This window comes from Macrotis lagotis, chromosome 1, assembly GCF_037893015.1.
Source record: "Macrotis lagotis isolate mMagLag1 chromosome 1, bilby.v1.9.chrom.fasta, whole genome shotgun sequence".
Lineage (NCBI taxonomy): Eukaryota > Metazoa > Chordata > Mammalia > Peramelemorphia > Peramelidae > Macrotis > Macrotis lagotis.
Window position 1 is genome coordinate 783,889,314 of NC_133658.1, and position 19,042 is coordinate 783,908,355.

The 19,042-nt window shown below is 32.7% G+C and overlaps 1 protein-coding gene across 1 annotated transcript in view; it reads left to right on the plus strand.

The window, feature by feature from the left end:
- Window positions 1–19,042, plus strand: part of DDX10 (DEAD-box helicase 10) — a 325,417-nt gene that overhangs the window by 201,356 nt on the left and 105,019 nt on the right. Inside the window, exon 16 of the mRNA XM_074216635.1 lies at window positions 6,692–6,748. Coding sequence (XP_074072736.1) covers window positions 6,692–6,748 — 57 coding nt within the window. The remainder of the gene's footprint in view (window positions 1–6,691; window positions 6,749–19,042) is intronic.

Genomic DNA, 19,042 nt, shown 5'->3' on the forward strand with positions numbered 1-19,042 from the left:
AATATTGTTGCTTAATCTTTTTTTGTGTCATGGACCCCTTTTGGCAGGTGGCAAAATTTTAGACTTCTCATAATAATCTATATTTTATTTTTAAGCATAAAATAAAATATTTGAATTTGTAAAAGTAACAAATTATATTAAAATATAGTTAGCAAAATATATATTTAAAAAAAAACTTCAAGGACCCCAAATTGAAAACTCTTAATATTGATGGCCTCTTAGGAAGTTTTGAGCTCTATATTTGTGATTATCTTCTCTAGCCCTTTTTACAATGATAATATGGGGAAACTTTTAAAAATGGATTGTTTAAGTATATTGAATTTTGATTCTTAAAATGTATTATAGGTTTTTTAAACTACATTCACATAGAATTTGATTTTTATCATTCTGAAGATTATAGATTCACATCTGGAAGGGGCCTTGATGGTTTTAAAGTCCAACTCCCTCATCTTACAGATGAGAAATTGAGACCCAGGAATGTGAAAGTACCCTTGCACAGGGTCAGTGTACAAGACAGTAAGTGGCAGTATCAGAATGTGAACTTAGGTTCTCTGACTCTGGAGTCAGTATTCTTTCACTGTATCATACTGCCTTCACCTTTTCTTAAAGTTTGAAGAGTTCTTCATTTTTGCATTTTTAGATTAGTCTTGGTTAATTTGAGGGGGATGAGGCAAGTGATGCATCTAGAATACCAGTGTTTGGAACTCCCTGTTTATGGAAGCATTTTTATTAGTATAAATCATCTTCATCTTATAGTCTGAGAAATTTTGGGGGCACTGAGAGATTAAAATGACTAGTCTGTGAAATTAAAGGCAAGACTAGAATGCAGGCATTCCAGATTCTGGAACTAGCCCTCTGCTTAGAGTGCTTTATATTGTCTTTTCTTGTTACTCTCTATCTAGATCATTTGGTTTATCAATAACTACCTATTTGCCTCTATTGTTTGGTTGTGCTGTTACCACAGTTCCAGGAAGCTACAGGAGCTATTGTAACTAAAATTGTTTTATGGATTAGGAAACTTAATTAGAGAGATTAACTGATTTACTCTAATAAAAGATATTTTACTTAGGGAATAGTTAGAATTAGAATTTATAGCTACTTAGTTGCTAGTCTATTGCTTGAACTTGTAGAATGTTAAGTTCATTTCAGGGACTATAGCCAGGAGATATCTAGAGGTTTTCTTTGTTCCCTCATCAGCCTCTACAGGCTTCTTGCTTTGCCCACTATCCTCTTATGAGCTATTATTCCCTTGTTATGGAGACCTCAACATTGGCCCTCAGCTTTGCCTAGGGGTCTGAGTATGACTAAATAGCTTCCCCCCCCCCCCTCTTTATCAAAAGCAATCAGAAATAGAATTAAGGCAAATCTTTTTACATCTAATAGCTATTGGTAATGATAAATGTAAAACAGTATTATTTTATGAAGGTTATTTTCTAATAATTAAACAGTGCTTGGAAAGATAGTGATATATCACTGAGATTATAGAATATGGCATTGTTCTTTGGTTGGAATATCAATGGAGTATTGTACCTTGAAATTTGGTTTGCAGTTTTCTTGTCCCCTGTGAATTTGATTTTCATTATTGAATTTAATGTATTTTTAAGTTAATCATTTATAGCATAGCAGATCTGAAGCTGAAATATTGCCCTCTTTTGAATATGAAGCAGCTTTTGTGCCAGCCATCCTTGAAAATCAAATGGAAAAAACTTAACCATCAAGCAGTTTTGGCAAATTAAAATTATGAGATTGGATGAACTTTTTATTTTAGGCTCTATTAAGTCGTTGGTCTTTATAACATGAAAGAGAAATTAAATAAGAATTGATTAAAATGAAATTATTTTATAATACTTTTTTCTTTGCTATTCTCTACTCATCTCCATCTTGTCCTTCTTTTCAATTTTCCTTTATTTTTATCATTCATTTATTCCTATGTGTTACTCCAGTGCCTAGTATGTAGACAGTTCTTATTTTTTTATTTTAGGTTTTTTCAAGGCAAATGGGGTTAAGTGGCCTGCCCAAGGACACACAACTAGGCAATTATTAAGTGTCCAAGCCCGGATTTGAACCCAGGTACTCCTGACTTCAGGGCCAGTGCTTTATCCACTGTGCCACCTAGCTGCCCCTGAGTCAACAATATTATAAAAATGACTCCTGTAAATAGTCTTTCTCCATTTCTATAACACTTCAGTGAAGTAAAGTTATTATTAAACACCCATTTTCAACCAAAGTACTTTTTAAAAAATAGTAATTTGTTTATTATGGGTAATTAGGAACTTTAATAGAACAGAAAAAACCTCAGACCTAGAAAAGAAATTACTTGGGATATGGTTGACCTAGAGAAAACAGTATAAAAGAGAGGAAGGAGTTGAATTGAGTTCAGGTTCTACATTGGACTTATAATGGCACATCATTTATGCCTTAACTCTATAAGACTATAAGTTACAGACAAATTACATATCTACCTTGATGGAGCATGTAAGTTCCTACATTAAAGTTTGTTATGTCAGTGAAATCACAGATCCAAAAATAGTATCAGAGAAGTGATGAATTTGTCAGTTTAATCAATGATAAGATACATTTGATCTGCTTTTATTTAAAAAAAGAGAAAAATGTTGAGAAGGCAAATTTGAAGTAGGAATTTTTAACCTGGTGAATATGTTCTATCTTTGAAATGATTAGAGGCATTTGGTGGCACAGTACATAAAGCACTGAACCCAGAATCAGTAAAATCTGAGTTTAAATTTGGTCTCACACCCTTGCTAGTTTTGCTACTGTGTGTAAGTTAGTTAACCTCTACTTCAATTTCCTCAGCTGTAAAATGAGTACAATAATAGGTCCTACCTTGCTGGGTTGTTATGAGAATCAAATTATCTTTTAAAAGGCAAGTAGGAACTATTTAAATACCTATTTTCTTTTACTCATCTTTCCATTATAAGATTTAAAGTTTATATAAAAATGCTTTATAGTTGTAAAATTTTCATGATTGTGATCATACTGACAAATCAGTGTTCTTGGGGAACTTAGAAGAGGACCAATTACTCAGGGACTGTTGGGCAGATTTGTGTGATTAAAATGATGGCTAAATTTTCCTCTTACAGGAGAGTAGCTTAGATTAATTAATTAATGTTGAAGAGGTGAATATTATTAATCTTTAAAGAAATAAGGACATTGTTTGACTAAGATTTATTGATTAGATAAAAATATATCTTGTGAATCTGTATAACTAAATGAATTTTCTATGGGGATAGTAAAATGCTGATGATCTGAAGTAATATTATTCTAAGGATTGTATTGCAGGTTGTAGAACATAAAAACTAAAGCCTAAATTAGAAAAATAATTATTTAGTACTTTGATGTTTACATTGTTTTATATACACTACACTGGGCAGCTAGGTGGCACAGTGGATAAAGCATGGCCCTTGGATTCATGAGGACGGGATTTTGAATCCAGCCTCACACTTACTAGCTGTGTGACCTTTGGTAAGTCACTTAACACTGATTGCCCCCATGTCCAGCGTCATCTCCAGTTATCTTGAATCATATCTGACCACTGGACCCAGATGGCTGTGGAGGCAAAAGTGAGGCTGGTGACTTAGCACAGCATCCCCCTCACTCAAATCCAATTTTTGTGCATGCCATGGCATGACCTCTCTGATGTCATAGTCTTCTTCAAAAATAAAGAACAAAATGGGCAGCTAGGTAGTGAGTGCAGTGGACAGGGCACCAGCCCTGTAGTCAGAAGGAACTGAGTTCAAATCCAAACTCAGACACTTAATAATTACCTAGCTGTGTGACCTTGGGCAAGTTACATAACCCCATTGCCTTGCAAAAAAAGAAAATGGACAAACATTATTATACAAGAACCCTATGTAATAACTATTATCCTATTTTACAATTGAGAAAACAAATTTTTAGAAAACAGCTCAGTCATTGCACTGGGAATGCAAAGAAGGATAAAAGTCAGTCCCTTTCTTCACAGAGCTCACAATTTAACAGGAGAGATAAACAAATAGGCAAAAACAGGCTTTATACAGGACAAGTTAGAAATAATCCATGGAGAAGAAAGCACTAAATTTTAAGGGTAAAAGTTGTTAATGTTTGATCTTCAGATTGTATCACAATTCTTGGCACACAGTAAGAACTTAATAAATGTTCTGTTTCATTCATTTACTCATTAATCCCAGTGCTAACATTCTACTGGTAAGTACTTAAAAATGCAAATAATATTTGTTTGATGATGAACAACTTAGACTGAAGTGTATTATATAGTATGGTGTTGTTTTCATAGGCTCTTTAATGTTAGATATTCTTAGTTCTATTTGCCCTGTCCTTTTATCCTCCTTCTCCTCTTAGGACCAAGTTATTAATTCATTTGTTCTCCTCTTTCACTCTTCCTAGTTGTTAGTGAGTCACTTTATATATTTCCACCCTCTTCCTTAATCTTTTCTCTTGTATTCCTTGCTCCAGTCACATTGCTTGTCATATGGTAGGAGATTAATAAATGCTCAGTTGACTTATTGTTCTATTTGCAGTTTCCCTTCATGGTCTCTTATTGTAAAGTAAGGCAGAACAAATAGTTGACCCATTTGGGAAATCTTATAATCAATTACTGTTCATATTGCTAAATAAAGGTCTTTTGTATCTTGAGAAAGAATAAAATGCTCAGTGATGTCTAATTTTCTTTGAATTTTCAAGCTGAGATACTTTCTTTTCTAGTTTTATGTATTTTGGAAATCTGGAAGAAAGAGAAATATCTCTACTTCACAGCTAGTATTGCTGAAAGAAGCTATTAATCATGTACTATTCTAGCAGATTGTAAACTTCTTAAGGCAGTGCTACTTTATTTTCTTGTGTCTCTAGTATCCAAAATATTGCCTGACAATAATAGGTTCCTATTAAATTGTGTAATCCAGTTTACTATACTAGATTTAACCTTTAGCTGTATCTTTCTAGTTTCATGGAAAATTATCCTTCACTTGAAATCATACCTGTTTGTTGCTGTTTAGTCATTCAGTATATCCAACCCATTTAGAATTTTTGTGGCAGAGATTCTAGAATGATTTGTCATTTCCTAATCCCATTCATTTTACAGATGAGGAACTGTGACAAACAGGGTTAAGTGATTCTCCAGGGTCCCATAAGCTCAAAAGTAAGCTGAGGTCAGATTTGCACTCAGGAAGATGAATCTTCCTGACTTCAGGCCCAGCATACTATCTTATGTGCCACCAAGCTGCCCATTAGTGACCTATTATTTAAATCAGAAAAGTTTACTTTAAAAAAAGACAGGACAGATTTTGTTATCCTACTCTATAAAAAAGGACACTAATATGCAAAGCCATTAAGTAACTTAAGATCATAATTTTATTAAATAGTAGAACCACTATTAGAATATTTTACTCTTGAATACACATGACTTTTATCTTACTCTTTACATCCTTTCACTTTGCCTGTGTCTATTGAAGAATAACAATTCATTTTTAAAAGTTATAAATATGAATGTCTGTGAAACATCTCTTAGTTGTAGGGAAGGAAAATTGGTTCTCTCCTTTGTGTTCATATGCTCATCTATATTTTTCTATTCTGTTGATATGATTTCTTTGTCATTTGAGGTTATCACAAAAGGGATCGAATAGCAAGAATGATGAGGTATTAAATTAAATGCACATTCATAAGTATGATTGGATTTAGATCTGGGAGATCTTAGAGATCATCTACTTTAATCTCATTTTAGAGATGGAAGATTTGAAGTTTAGTCTAATTTAGTAACTTGCTTGGGGTTACATTGTTAATTAGTAGAGTTGCAATTTGAATCTAGTTGTTCCTCTGATTTTAAAACAATGCTTTCTCTACTGTCATCTTGCTTTTATTTCAGAAGGGTGATTGATGCTTTTAAGAAATTAATTAAAATTGTTAAGGAATTTTGATGGATCTGGTCAACCAATAAAACAAATATTTCATTATATAATTAAATATTCATGTGTCTATATATGAATCTTAGTCTCTCTTCTTATTACACACACACTTTCACACAGAAAAATCTTAAGGTGAGCATATTTGAAGTGCTTTTATTTTTATATCCTATTTATACATTTATTATACATCAATACTGTTTCTGCAAATAAAAACTGAAACTTTGGTTTAGTTATAAGCAACATACTATAAGTGACAGTTGCAATTTTGCAGTAGAGTTCACAAGTGACAAGTTGTTTAGATATATAAAAACATTATTTTGAATTGTAAATGGGACAATTTATAAAGCTGAATTTTTTGAATATTTTTATTTTTGTCTTTTTTACATCCTAAGTTACATTCTTTGCAAGATTCTGGATAAATGTTAACTAATCATTGGGAAGATTGAGTGAATTATAAGAAACTTGTATAATGGCATTCTTTACAGAGTGTCTTATTATTTATCAAAATATTTTAATTCTGGTTTTATTTTGAAAGAGAATTGTAGCCTTCTTGAAGGATAGGAGATCAATGAGTGTTGTTTCTATACTCTTACTTTTTTGAGATGGAATGATATTACTCAAGATGCATTTTTGTGGGGTTTTCTTTTCCTCATACAAAATATATTTTCTAAGTAGGCAGGTACTAGTTTAAGTAACAAAATTTTAATCTATATCACCTCCAAAATAAAATACTTTAATAGGCTAGAAATATTAACAGTTATAATTTTTTTTTCCTGTAGGAAAAAAGGCTGAAAGAGAAGGAATCCAGAAGAGAAGCAAGAAAGAGACAAGCAAAGGTAAGGGTTTTTATTTTGACCAGAACATTGAGGTTAAAGTTGAAGTGGAGCTTCTCTATAACTATTCTTGTCAAGAAAATAAATTTTACTTTAAGCCTTTTTCTTTTCCTTTACTCAACAAGGGATTAGAGTAGTTTTTATACCTCTATCTTCTTTTTTGTTTTCGTTTGTTTCTGATATTATTGATTATATAGGTGAAGGGATTGTGAGTTTATTACTTTTTATTTACGTTTGTGCTTGTGTGTGTGTGTGTGTGTGTGTGTGTGTGTGTGTGTGTGTGTGTCTGTGTGTGTGTGTGTGTGTCTGTGTGTTTGTTTGTTTTCTGCTCTGTGTATTGTTTTCAAAATATTTTAAAACTCCAATGGCTTAAGGCCAGATGGGCAGACTTAAGAGTATTTTGTTTGGCAGCAGTTAACTTTGAAAAAGTTAATTTGTGATAGTTCACATTCTAGAATTGAGTGCAAAAATTCTGCATCCCGCATTCTTAACATAGCACTCTTAGTTGCACATATGTATAATTGTAATTATACTCTATGTGTGGTTATAATTTTTCTCTGGCATGTTTAGTGCTGTAGTGAGTTCATCTTGTGTTGTGCTAAGGACCTTCAGGTGAAATGATTTCCTAGAAGGGGGGGGGGGGGGGAACCTGGGAATGTATATCATTTTTCATACAGCATCTCATTAAGCTTTGCCTGAATAACCATGATTTCTTCTTGTCAGTTAGCAAAAATCTGCCTCCCTTGAGTAAGCCCATAAGGTTCTTTGTCATATTTTTCTATGTTGGCCATGGTACTTAGAGAAAAACCTCTAAAGATAATAACTCAGGCTATAGGAAGTAGGAAGCAATTACTTTCCTGTATAAGATGAAAAGATGCTTTTGCTCAGCATTAAATATCAATTCATCTTCAAAGGCGTCTAACAAAGAGAGTGGTGGCATATCCAACTTGACTGCTGCACCATGTGCTAGATTTTTTATATACTTTTAAAACAGACATATATACACCATTGCATAAAATTATATCCCAGGGGCTATAATATAAGAAATTGAAATTTAATAAGCAAGTCTGAGCCTAATGAAATAATTTAATATTTATGAATATTGCATATTTGGTATAAAAAAGTAAATCTTTTATTTTGCAAAGATGCTCTCATTTCTGTAAGTTAAAATGATTCTAGGAAAAGCTATAGTATAGAGACAAAAAAAATCCATCCCTTTTTTGTTTGGGTTCATATGCTCATCTATATTTTTTTCTATTTCTGTGGATATAATTTCTTTGTCAAAATTTTAGTACAGATTTCACAGCAGTTAAGGCTTAGCAAAGCTGTTCTTATTCTTGAACTTTTTCTTGATGCCTCTTCTTTTCTTCTCCCCAGGGTTTCTTAGGGGCATTGAGTCTAGTGCTAGGTAGACTGAAAAACTAATGTCCATCATGCTTATCTCATTGTATTTCCAACACCTCTATTTTGCACACCCCTTAAGTCAGACACTTCTTCCTTTTTGCTTTGCTTTCTCATTTCATTTTTGACATCTTGCTTGTGTAGGATGGAGGGAAGACTATTGTCAAGGACAGTTTCTGTTTTTTTTTGCAGCAGACACTAAGGCTTATATAGGGTAGAAATGGAACTTTGTAAATCTGACATGACTTTGCTGACTAGTTAAGTGGCCATTGTTCAGCTTTTCTCTTATTGTTGTGTTCTGAGACAATAGCTTTATTTTGTTTGTTTTAAAGGAATTGTATTACCAGAGGGATGAAAAAAACACATAATTTTCAGTCAGAATTTAAACATTCCTCAGAATGCCAGACAATTGCAGGATTGATAAGACTGATGGATGTTGCTTAAGGAAGTAACTAGTGTTCACACCCAGTCTCTCTTCTGATGGAAGTGGTAGCAAATAAAGTCCTTTATATAATGTATTCTGCTACTGTAGAGAAAACTTTTAAAGTTGTACTGCATTGCAAAAAATGTGGGTTCTCATGAAACCTCAAAGTAAAAACAGCCTCTTTTGTAGCATTTTTCATATCTATGTATGTATAGTATGTGTGTGTGTGTGTGTGTGTGTGCCTGCACTTACACAACACACTCAAACACATACATTTACCCTTCATTCAAATGTGATAGGCTTTTGAATACCTTGGGGATATTGATATATAGATCAGTTCCAGCTTGCTCCATCACTTCAAACTTTGAAGACCCCAGGCTTCAAATTTTCAAATAAAACAGAGGCTTGAGGAATTGTTTTTCAAAATATTCAAAAGAGGGAAAAATATTGAAATTTTGAAAAAAAAATCATAGATATTACTATACATACAATATGATAATGAAAAATCATCAGTATTTTCCATATACCTATTTTCATTTATATAAAATATCAGTGTTATTCATTTATATACTGAGGTCATTAGGAATGAAAGTAAGAGAATGGAAAAGCAAGTTTTTGTTAAAAGTTTTCTGTAGCAAGCACTGTCTTTATGGTCATGTACTTTACTGACAGAATCCAAGAAAAATCAAAATTGTGATTTTAGCCTAAGGATAATGGAGAGACATATGGTAGACATTAATAAAATATGTCATATTAATGGTCTTCTGTGCCAGAGGTGGTATACAAAATGTCATCCAGTTTTTATACTTGGAAAAGGGAGGTGGACTGGTTATGTAGTAAAAAGGGGAGGATGGCTAACCCTTGTACTTAAGTATTACTAATGCTAAAACAGAAGAGCTATTAACATTTTGTGCCAATCTTCTGCAATATTACAATCCTGAAGCATTGGAAAGGAGTACTTAATTATGAATATAAATACTTCTTCTGTCCCCTAGGACCCTCTCCCTTCCTTTCTCCCTAACTTTTCCTCTTCTTCCTCCCTTTGCCTTTCCTTCTTTCTTCACTTTCTCTCTCCTACTGTCTTTCTTCCATTGAATTAAGTTCTAAGAAAATAGTGTTGCTAAATTTTGAGGGTTGCACTGTACAGTTACTTAAAACAAGTATAGATAATATTGTACTATGAAAAAGGGAGAACTGACATCCTTAAAGTTCTTAGGTAGATTGCGAGAATTTTTTTACGTTTCTTAATATAACCAGAAAGTATTTTGTAAAGAATTGATAGGGAGCAGGGATAGTTCCAATCCGACCTCAGACACTTAATAATTAGCTAGCTGTGTGACCTTGGGTAAGTCACTTAACCCCATTGCCGAGAAAGAGAGGGAGAGAGGGGGGGAGGGAGGAGGGGAGACGGAGATAGAGAAAGAAGAAAAGAAAAGAAAGAGTTGATAGGGAAGTTTTATAGACAGATAGGAAGTTCTAGACAGCTGTACCTAAGAGACAACAAGGGCAATATAAAAGTATTTTGTGAGATAGCAGTGTGGAAAGAGACATGGAATTAGAGGTAGAAGATATGGCTTTGAATCTTATTTCAGATATTTATTAGCTATTTGATAATAAATCATTTGTAGTATGTGAGGAAAGTAATTTGCAAACCTTAAAGTGCCATGTGAGTTTTTATTGTAAATACAAGCAGACATTTGGGGAAAATCAACCTCCTAAAGAAAGATTAATGAAAATGTTATTGTTTAATTCTATGAAGAATATTAATGGATACTTAATTTAACTTAAGGTTTAAAAATACAGATTGGTGGCTTTCTGTTCACATTTGTCCATTGAGGATATAAAAAAGGAAAAAAAGATGGAAATTAGTTATAAATAGTAGGGATATAGTTTATAAATCAACATAAGGAATGATTATTGACATAGTCTATTAAAATATTACAAAATCTGTAGACAAAAAGAACAAATCTCTCTTACATATGACTAGCTTTGCAATATTTGAAAGTAGCTATTATAACTCTGTCTTTACTTTTATATTTTTTTTGACCAGTCTTAATATGGTATATTCACAAGACATTTTATCATCCTTTTGTATCCTCCTTTTGATATACCTCAGTTTATCAATCCCTTGTGCCATAACAACAGGGGATGTGATGCCATGACAAGTACATGAATTAGATTTAAGTGAGGGGGAGCTGGACAGAGCACTGACCTTGGAGTCAGGAGGAGAGGAGTTCAAATTTGGCCTCAGACATTTGATACTTAATAACTGTGTGACCTTGGGCAAGACACTTAATTTATCCCTGATTGCCTCACATCCAGGGCTATCTCCAGTTATTCATATCTGACCACTGGACCCAGATGACTCTGGAAGAGAAAGTGAGGCTGGTGACTTAGCACAGGGCACACCACGCCCCCCCCCCCCCCCCAAATTCATATGCTTTTCATGGCATCACCTTCCTGATATTGTGCTCTTCTTTGAAAATGAAGGATAAACATTATAGTCTCTTAGACAGCTAGTTGGTACAGCAGATGGAGCTCTGGATCTAAAGTCAGGAAGACCTGAATTCAGACCTGGCCTCAGACACTTGCTAGCTTTGTGACCCTGGACAAGTCATTTAAGTACTACCTATCTCAGTTGCTTCAAATGCAAAATGGGAATAAAAATAACATATCTCTCAGTTTTTATGAAGCAATAATATTTATTGCTTTGATACTGAAATGTTAGCTTTTATCTTTCTCTTTGTTCTTTTCCTTTTTACCATCAATATCCTGAATAAAGTTTCCAGAACTGAAGATAATATTCCTTGTAAATAGTCTCATGAGATCAGCATACAGGCTATGATCATCTTTAGTCCTAAACGTTATAACTCTTTTGCTATATTAGCTTTTCTGGCTCCTTTACTTTAGTGGGAACTCATACCTAACTCATTAAAACACCCCAACTCTTTTTCATATGAGACTGACAACATTTCTCCAGTATTGTATTTGTAAGAATGATTTTTTGAACTAAAATACAAAGATCCATTTATCCCTATCAAGTTTTATCTTATTAAATTCAACCTATTAGATCTTCATTTAATCATCTAGTTTCAGGTCCCCTTATCCCTTCCTCCCAATACAGAAATATTTGAACTACACCTTTGATCTAGCTACTTTTGTAGCTAGAAAACCTGAAAATAGATTCTGAAGGAAAATTGCAGTCATCTGTAAAACATATTTTCTGGGTGCAGGCTCTTTAACCAGGCTTTAATTAATTATCCTGCCAGCTTTTCCTAGGTTTCTTTAATAGCATTAAGTGTTTATCATATCTAAAACTGACAGAAAGGATTTTGAAGATGCCAATAAGCATCATGGTATTATGTGAGAAGACGTGTATTATGTGAGAAGACATTTTCTTTTTAAATTTTAGAACTAGATTTGTATGAACAGTGAATATTAGTGAACTTACCCTAAGTTATAGTTTATCAGATCTTTGAAAAATTAATTCTTTGTAATGTATAATATTAGACCTGTATTTTGAATTGTTTCTCACTTAACTCTAAAGTACTAACGTATCATAATCTAAGAATGTAGGCAGTAAAGTGTAAAGAACTAAAATGAAGAAAACTGACATGTCCATGTACAGTCCCCTTCCTTATTGAAGAAAAATGACTTGAGGCCAAGGCTTGGACACAGGAAAATGAAAACATAGGACATATAAAATTTAAGATTACATCATATTCTTAATTTTCCAGAATCCCTGTAGCAGAAACTCATATTACCTCCAAGTCAATAAACTTGATTTCAAATTATGTCTTTCCCACTTAATTGTATCATTTTTCGATAAGATATTTAACTTCTTTGGGTGCCATTTGCTCATTTCTAAATGAAAGAGCACTATCTTTCTCAGCATCACTAAGGATAGCAACCCCCCAGATTTGTTAGTTGATGTTTCTAGTTTTCCTAGTATTATGACTCCTCCACCTTTGTTTCTAGGTTTTTGCTTCATTGTATGATAACTGTCCTGCCCATTTTTGTCTTTTTTTGACAGTAGCATAACATTGATAAGATTTGGGCTTTTAGGGCTATGGAAATATTGTTCACTGTGAAACAAAACAATAGCATGAATTGGCATTGAAGTAAGCTAAACAATATCTGTTCATTGTTCTAATCCTTAAGTGAGTAAAGTTGTTCTTTGAAGGTAAATTGCTCTACCATTTGAAGAAAATGAGCTTTTTTCAGTTTCCCTTCACTGCTGTGAAAGCAGTCTTTTATTTTATTGTATTCTGGATGAGTCATTCACTTGCTGTCAGTGAACTATTAGGATAATACTCTCCCTAATGCTAAAAGTAAGACTCATTAGCCTTCCTTCTATTTTTTTTTCAATAAAGAAAATGAGGTCTCTAGATGTCTTATGTTATTCAATAAAACAGTCTATCTTTGACAACCTGCTTGTCATGTAGATATTCATGTTTAAGACATTCATTTTCTAGTTGTAATTAGAGGCAGTAAGTGGCACAGTGGATAGAATATTGGACCTGGGATTGGGAAGACCTGAGTTCAAATTCAGCTTTCTATACTATATGACTCTAGTAAGTCACTTAACCTCTGTCTGCCTCAGTTTCATCATCTGTTAAAACACCCAAGGGTGTTACATGGATAAAGTAGGATAATATTTATAAAACTGCAAATTTTAAAGTGCTATTGTATTTATTATTTTTTTTTTCAAAAAAGACAAAAAGAGAGTCATGCAGATTTTCTTGATCATTTGACTTGGTATTTTCTAAGGTTTTTAGCCAGTTTTAAATATAGCCTTTGAAGAGGAGATATGAATAAAAGAAAATTGTCCTGATTTATAGATCCTAGCAGTTAGTAGGTACTTCATAAATTCTTTTTAATTAATTGATAATGTATGAACAGTCAATAGCATCTGAAAGCTGGAAAGAAGCCTGTAATGAAGGTAGTATTCTGAAACATTAAATATTGTCCAGAATTTTTACTCCTAGATAACTCTCCAAGGTCTCAGAAGAGTCATAACATCTTCTGTACGATTTAACTACCACAGAGAAATTATAGATCTAGAAATTTCTCCTCCTTTATTCTCTTAATCCCCTCCCATCTCTGCCCCCCCACCCTAATTCATTGACTCTAGTTTAGGTGCCTCATTTAATAATTGAGAAATTTGAACTTCAGAGAAGTTGTGACTTGACTAATGTCATAGACTTTGTTAATATCAGAAAAGAACATTAATGTCATTTCTTTTAGACTAATTGCAATTAGTATTTCCTATAGTGACTCCATTTAATAAGCATTAATTAAGCACCTACCAGGTACTAGACACTGTTCTACCAAGACAAAGCATCAGTAAATAAGCATTTATTAATTATCTGTGTCAGACCTTGTGGTAAATATTGGGAATTCAAAGAAAACCAAAAGAAAATCTGCTTTTGAGGATTTCACAAATGGGTAAGACAACATGCAAATAACTGTTTCATATATATATATATATATATATATATATATATATATATATATATATATATATATATATATATCATTGGAGATAATCAGTAGTTTTCTATATTCTTTGAATTGCTTTAATTTTGTGCAAAAGACTTGTATCTTTGCACAATCAGATTCTTTTTTCTTTTATAGTATTCTCTGTTCTCTAGCTACTTACAAATTCATCCTCTAGCATGGTGGAGAAAGATATACAACCTGTTTTCCAGTTTTTAATTTTGACAGTTTTAAACAATTTATCCATTTGTAATTTATTGCAGATTATTTTATATGCATCTATTCTCAAATTATTTTCTACCAAATTGCTATTTCATTTTCTCTAGTTCTTAAATAAATTCTTGCCCAGATATTTTCTGTTGTTGGAATTGTCTAAAACAATAAAAAGCTTGCTTGTTTGTTTATCTAATCTATTTCTAATTGATTTTCTATTTGTTTTTTCCATTACTAGGAAGTTTCAATAATTACCACTTTATTTTATATCTGTTAATGTTAAATTTCTTTCTTACAATTGATTTTTTCATTGATTCTCTTTTTTTTCTTAAGTTACCATCTGAAAAAAAGATATTTTCCTTCTATATGCAAATGCTTATTTACTTAATTTCTTTTTCTTTTCTTATTGATATATAGTTAATTTTTCTTGTGCTCTCTCAAATAATAATGGTGAAAACAACCAGCTTTTTTCTTTGATAAGTTGGAAAGGATTCCATTGTTTCTTAGTGTAAATAATGCTCTTAGTTATTTAGATGTTATTCATTTTATTAATGAAAAATCATTTCATTCTTATGGTATTTGGTGGTTAACTTTTAGAAAGGTCTTGTATTTTTAAATAAAATATAGCTATTGATTCAGTCATGTTTTTGTTGTCTTGGTAATTAATATGATTTGTTGCATTTTATACTAGTGTGACTTTTTTGTCACAATATTATTAATGATATCGTTTTATAATACTCTTTCTCTGCTTTGGGAAATCAGCATCATGCTTGTCTTATAATGGAATTTATGATAATGACCTCCTTTTGATAACAGTTTTTGTAGGATTGATATTTGTTTAAATATTTGATAGGTGTTCACTTATGGATACAAGTGGTCTCCTAGTTTTCTTTCTATGGGAGTTTATTTACATTTTGCTTCAATTTTTCTTTCTGACAGCAGGTCATTGTAATTAGGGAGCACTGGATTCAAATCCTGGTTTAGATACCTACTAGCTTTGTCTTGGTATACAGTTCACAGACCTTCAGGCCTCAGTTATTTAAATATTATTTAGAGATATGATGAGATCTTCCTCATAGGATGTAATAGTGATCACCTGAAATATGTATGTATGTATATTATCTGCTTTGTAAGCCTTAAAACAATATATGAATGCCAACTCATTATTTTTTACTATTTAATCTTGATATTTTATATTTTTTGAGGGAATTCGTCCATTTCGAAAACTATATCTTCCATATATAACATTAATGTAATGAATCTAACTGCCCTCATACAGTACTTTTGAAATAGTTGTGTTTTTTTGTGGAACTAAGGAAACAAATTTAGGTTAGGGTTAATTCTGTGTTCCCTAAAATTGTTCTCTAGCACAATTCCTTTCAGTATCCTTATAAATAGTAGATGGTTGAATTATAATATTACATAACTTAAAAATTAGCAGTGGCCTTATTGGTCACTCTCTCAGTGGTTTTTCTTTGTCCAGTGGCTTTAAAACTGTAAATGTTTAGCCTGGGAACAGAACCTAGGATTACTTACTCTGAATTCATCTGCACCAGATTAGTGGGTTAAATTTTTAAAAATAAACCTAAAGCTTTTTTTCTCATATTCATTTCATAGCAATGGTGAATTCCAATAGAACATGTGCATTTTAAGCAAAATTTTTTCTATCATTTGTATCTTTAAAAAGTAGGTTTTTGACATATTTTGTATTTACACTGCTCAGGGCCCCCTCTCCTCATTTCCATTCTTGAAAACCTTTATCAGAAAAACTTTTTCAATAGGAAGAGAATAATGTCAGTAATACCTTTAAATACATTCAAAAAACTGGACATTATATGTAGTGTTCCACACCAGTGAATGCCTTCCCTTTTCCCCTTAGCTCTGCAAAGGAACAAGTTAGAACTCTTTCCCCTTATCTCTTCTTTGGAGCCACTGTAATCTGCAGCATTAATTTTTGATAGTTTTGTGGTGGTTGCTAGTTATTGTGTACATTGTTTCTCTGACAGTGTTTGTTTCACGTTGAATCTTTCCACAATAATCATTATATTTGTATGCCATGACTTACTTATCCATTTCTCAGTTTTCTGTTTCTCCCTGGATGCCATAAAACAGGATAAAACCAGTGCCCTAAAGCAGGTAGTTTGTTGTTATCTGGAATACTCTCATTCTTCATCTTTATCTCTTCCTCTAGGTTTTCTAGACTTCTTCAGCTTATGGGATTCTACTTTGTTTCTATTCTTTGGTTGTGAATATTTTTATATGCTAAAAGTTTTTTACAGTTCAGTCATTAACTGTCTTGGGGATATTTGCCTACTCTGAATCAAAGGTTTGGGCATTTTTGTCATTTTATTTGTATAATTTTAAATGCTCCACTTGCATTCATTTTTGTCTTTATCTCCAGCCACTGTTTTTTATAAAGTGACAGCTTAATAACTATTTTTGAATGTGTTGCTTAATTTGGTGTTATTTTTGTCATGAAGACCACATTGGCACTTACAGTAGAGTTTAACTAAGTTAGGAATTTTTTAAGATATCACTTCAGAAGTTTTTAATAGGTTCTAGGTCTACTTTTCCATATTGATGTCAGATGTAGAATATCTTTAATCTTTTTAAGGTTCTAGGGATTAGGACAGTAGACTTGGGCATTTAAGTGATGCAATAGATTGAGTGCAGGACCTGGAGTCAAGACCTGAATTCAAATTTGACTTCAAACACTAAGTCACTAAATACCTTCCTTCTTTTTCTTAGAGTAACTCAACTATGATAATTGTTTTATCCATAGATTTATCAATAATAGCTTTGAGAGATCACTGCAAGCAAAGATTCATAATAATTTTGATGGTGAACTAGGTGAACAAAACCTTCAGGTGAACAAAACTTTCGTAGAATAATTATGACCTAAAATATGAACTAGAAATGACCAAGTTGGGAATTTTACATTAAGATTGTTGATTTATTGTAAAATTCTAGTATGTATATTCAGTGAGGCAGCAATATAAAAATAACTATCATGTTCCTTTTTGGCTGGTACTTTTCATCATTCATATTCTCTTGATATGTAACTAAGATGAAAAAGTATTTAAACTTGAAGGACACATTATTTGAAATTAGATATGTCAGTTGATATCTCAGTAGACATTTATTTTCATGGATTTCTTAGATTCTGTTCTATTTATTCTGTATTTTGCTGATAAGGTTCTTTTGACATTTTGACTGTTGTGGAATGCATTCTTTCTTTCAAATTGATGAAAAATATTGTATGCATTTAGGCCTAAAACATTTTTACTAGACAAATCTCTTAGGATATTTAAAAGAAACATGCTTAGAGAGAAGATATGGGTATAGGATGACTACTTAAGTGTTGAGGCTTTAGCCAGTACTTTAGCCAGTAGCTAATGAGGGCTGAAAATACTTGCAGGGATTGCACTTAGAGGATATGGGTATAAATGAGTCACGAAGCAGTGTTGATTATGAGGGTTGTATTTTCTATTGGGACAAAGGGTGGGAGAGTACTTAGAGGGTCTACACATAATTAAATAATGAAGTGGTCTTACTTTACTAGATACTTTAGTTAAGGAGAGTTGTAGTACAATAGGGACAGAGTGCTAGAAGAACTGGACATAAATAGATCATGAAGTCATCTTGCTTTATTCCATACTTTAATTAACATGAGCTGTAGTGCTATAGTTGAAGTACTCTACAGACAGAGGGAGAGGATGTACCTGATACTTTGGTTAGAGAGGGTTGTAGTGCTATGGTTAGAGAGGGAGAGTATACATGAGACTTTAGTTAAGGAGGGTTGTAGTGCTATGGTTGTAGTGCTACAAGATGAAGGGAGAGAGTGTACTTAGAGGGACTGGATATAGATCATGATGAAATTTTGCTATGCTTGATGCTTTGACTACAATTAGAGGGAGAGTGCTTGTGGAGGTTGTAAATGGTTCATGAAATTATTTTGCTTTGCATGATATTTTGATTCATGAGGATTGTGTGTTCATAGAGAGTGCTTGAAAAGAGGGTGTGATATAAATTCCCTATAATTTGATATATATGATTTTTAGTTTTTAGGGTTTTTTTTAAAGCCTTTTTTTTTTTTTTGCAAGGCAATGGGGTTAAGTGGCTTGCCCAAGGCCACACAGCTAGGTAATTATTAAGTGTCTGAGGCAAGATTTGAACTCAGGTAGTACTGACTCCAGGACTGGTGCTCTTATCCACTGCGTCACCTAGCCTCCCCTATATATAACTTTTTAGGTTTTTTTGGGTTTTTTTGCAAGGCAAATGGGGTTAAGTGGCTTGCCCAAGGTCACACAGCTAGGTAATTATTAAGTGTCTGAGACCAGATTTGAACCCAGGTACTCCTGACTCCAAGGCCGGTGATTTATCCACTCTGCCACCTAGCCGCCCTTATATATGACTTTTGAGAAGTGTATTTCTAATAGGATAGAACAGGGTTCTTGAACAGTGGCTATCAGTCATTGTTGCTTAACAATCAATTGATCAACCCTGGAGAAAATTGTGGAAGTCCTCCATTTCATTTTTCCACTAAAAGACTTTGTTGAATTTTGCAGGAGATAATTCTTGGTTGTAATTCAAGGACCTTTGCCCTTTGAAATATGTTCCAGGCCCTCTGATCCTTTAATTGTTGAAGCTGATAAATTGTATATAATTCTTTTTGTGCTTTATTTGTATTAAAATTGCTTCTTTTTTACTACTTTGCAGTATTTTCTCCTTTAGTTGAGAATTCTGGAATTTGGTTTCAT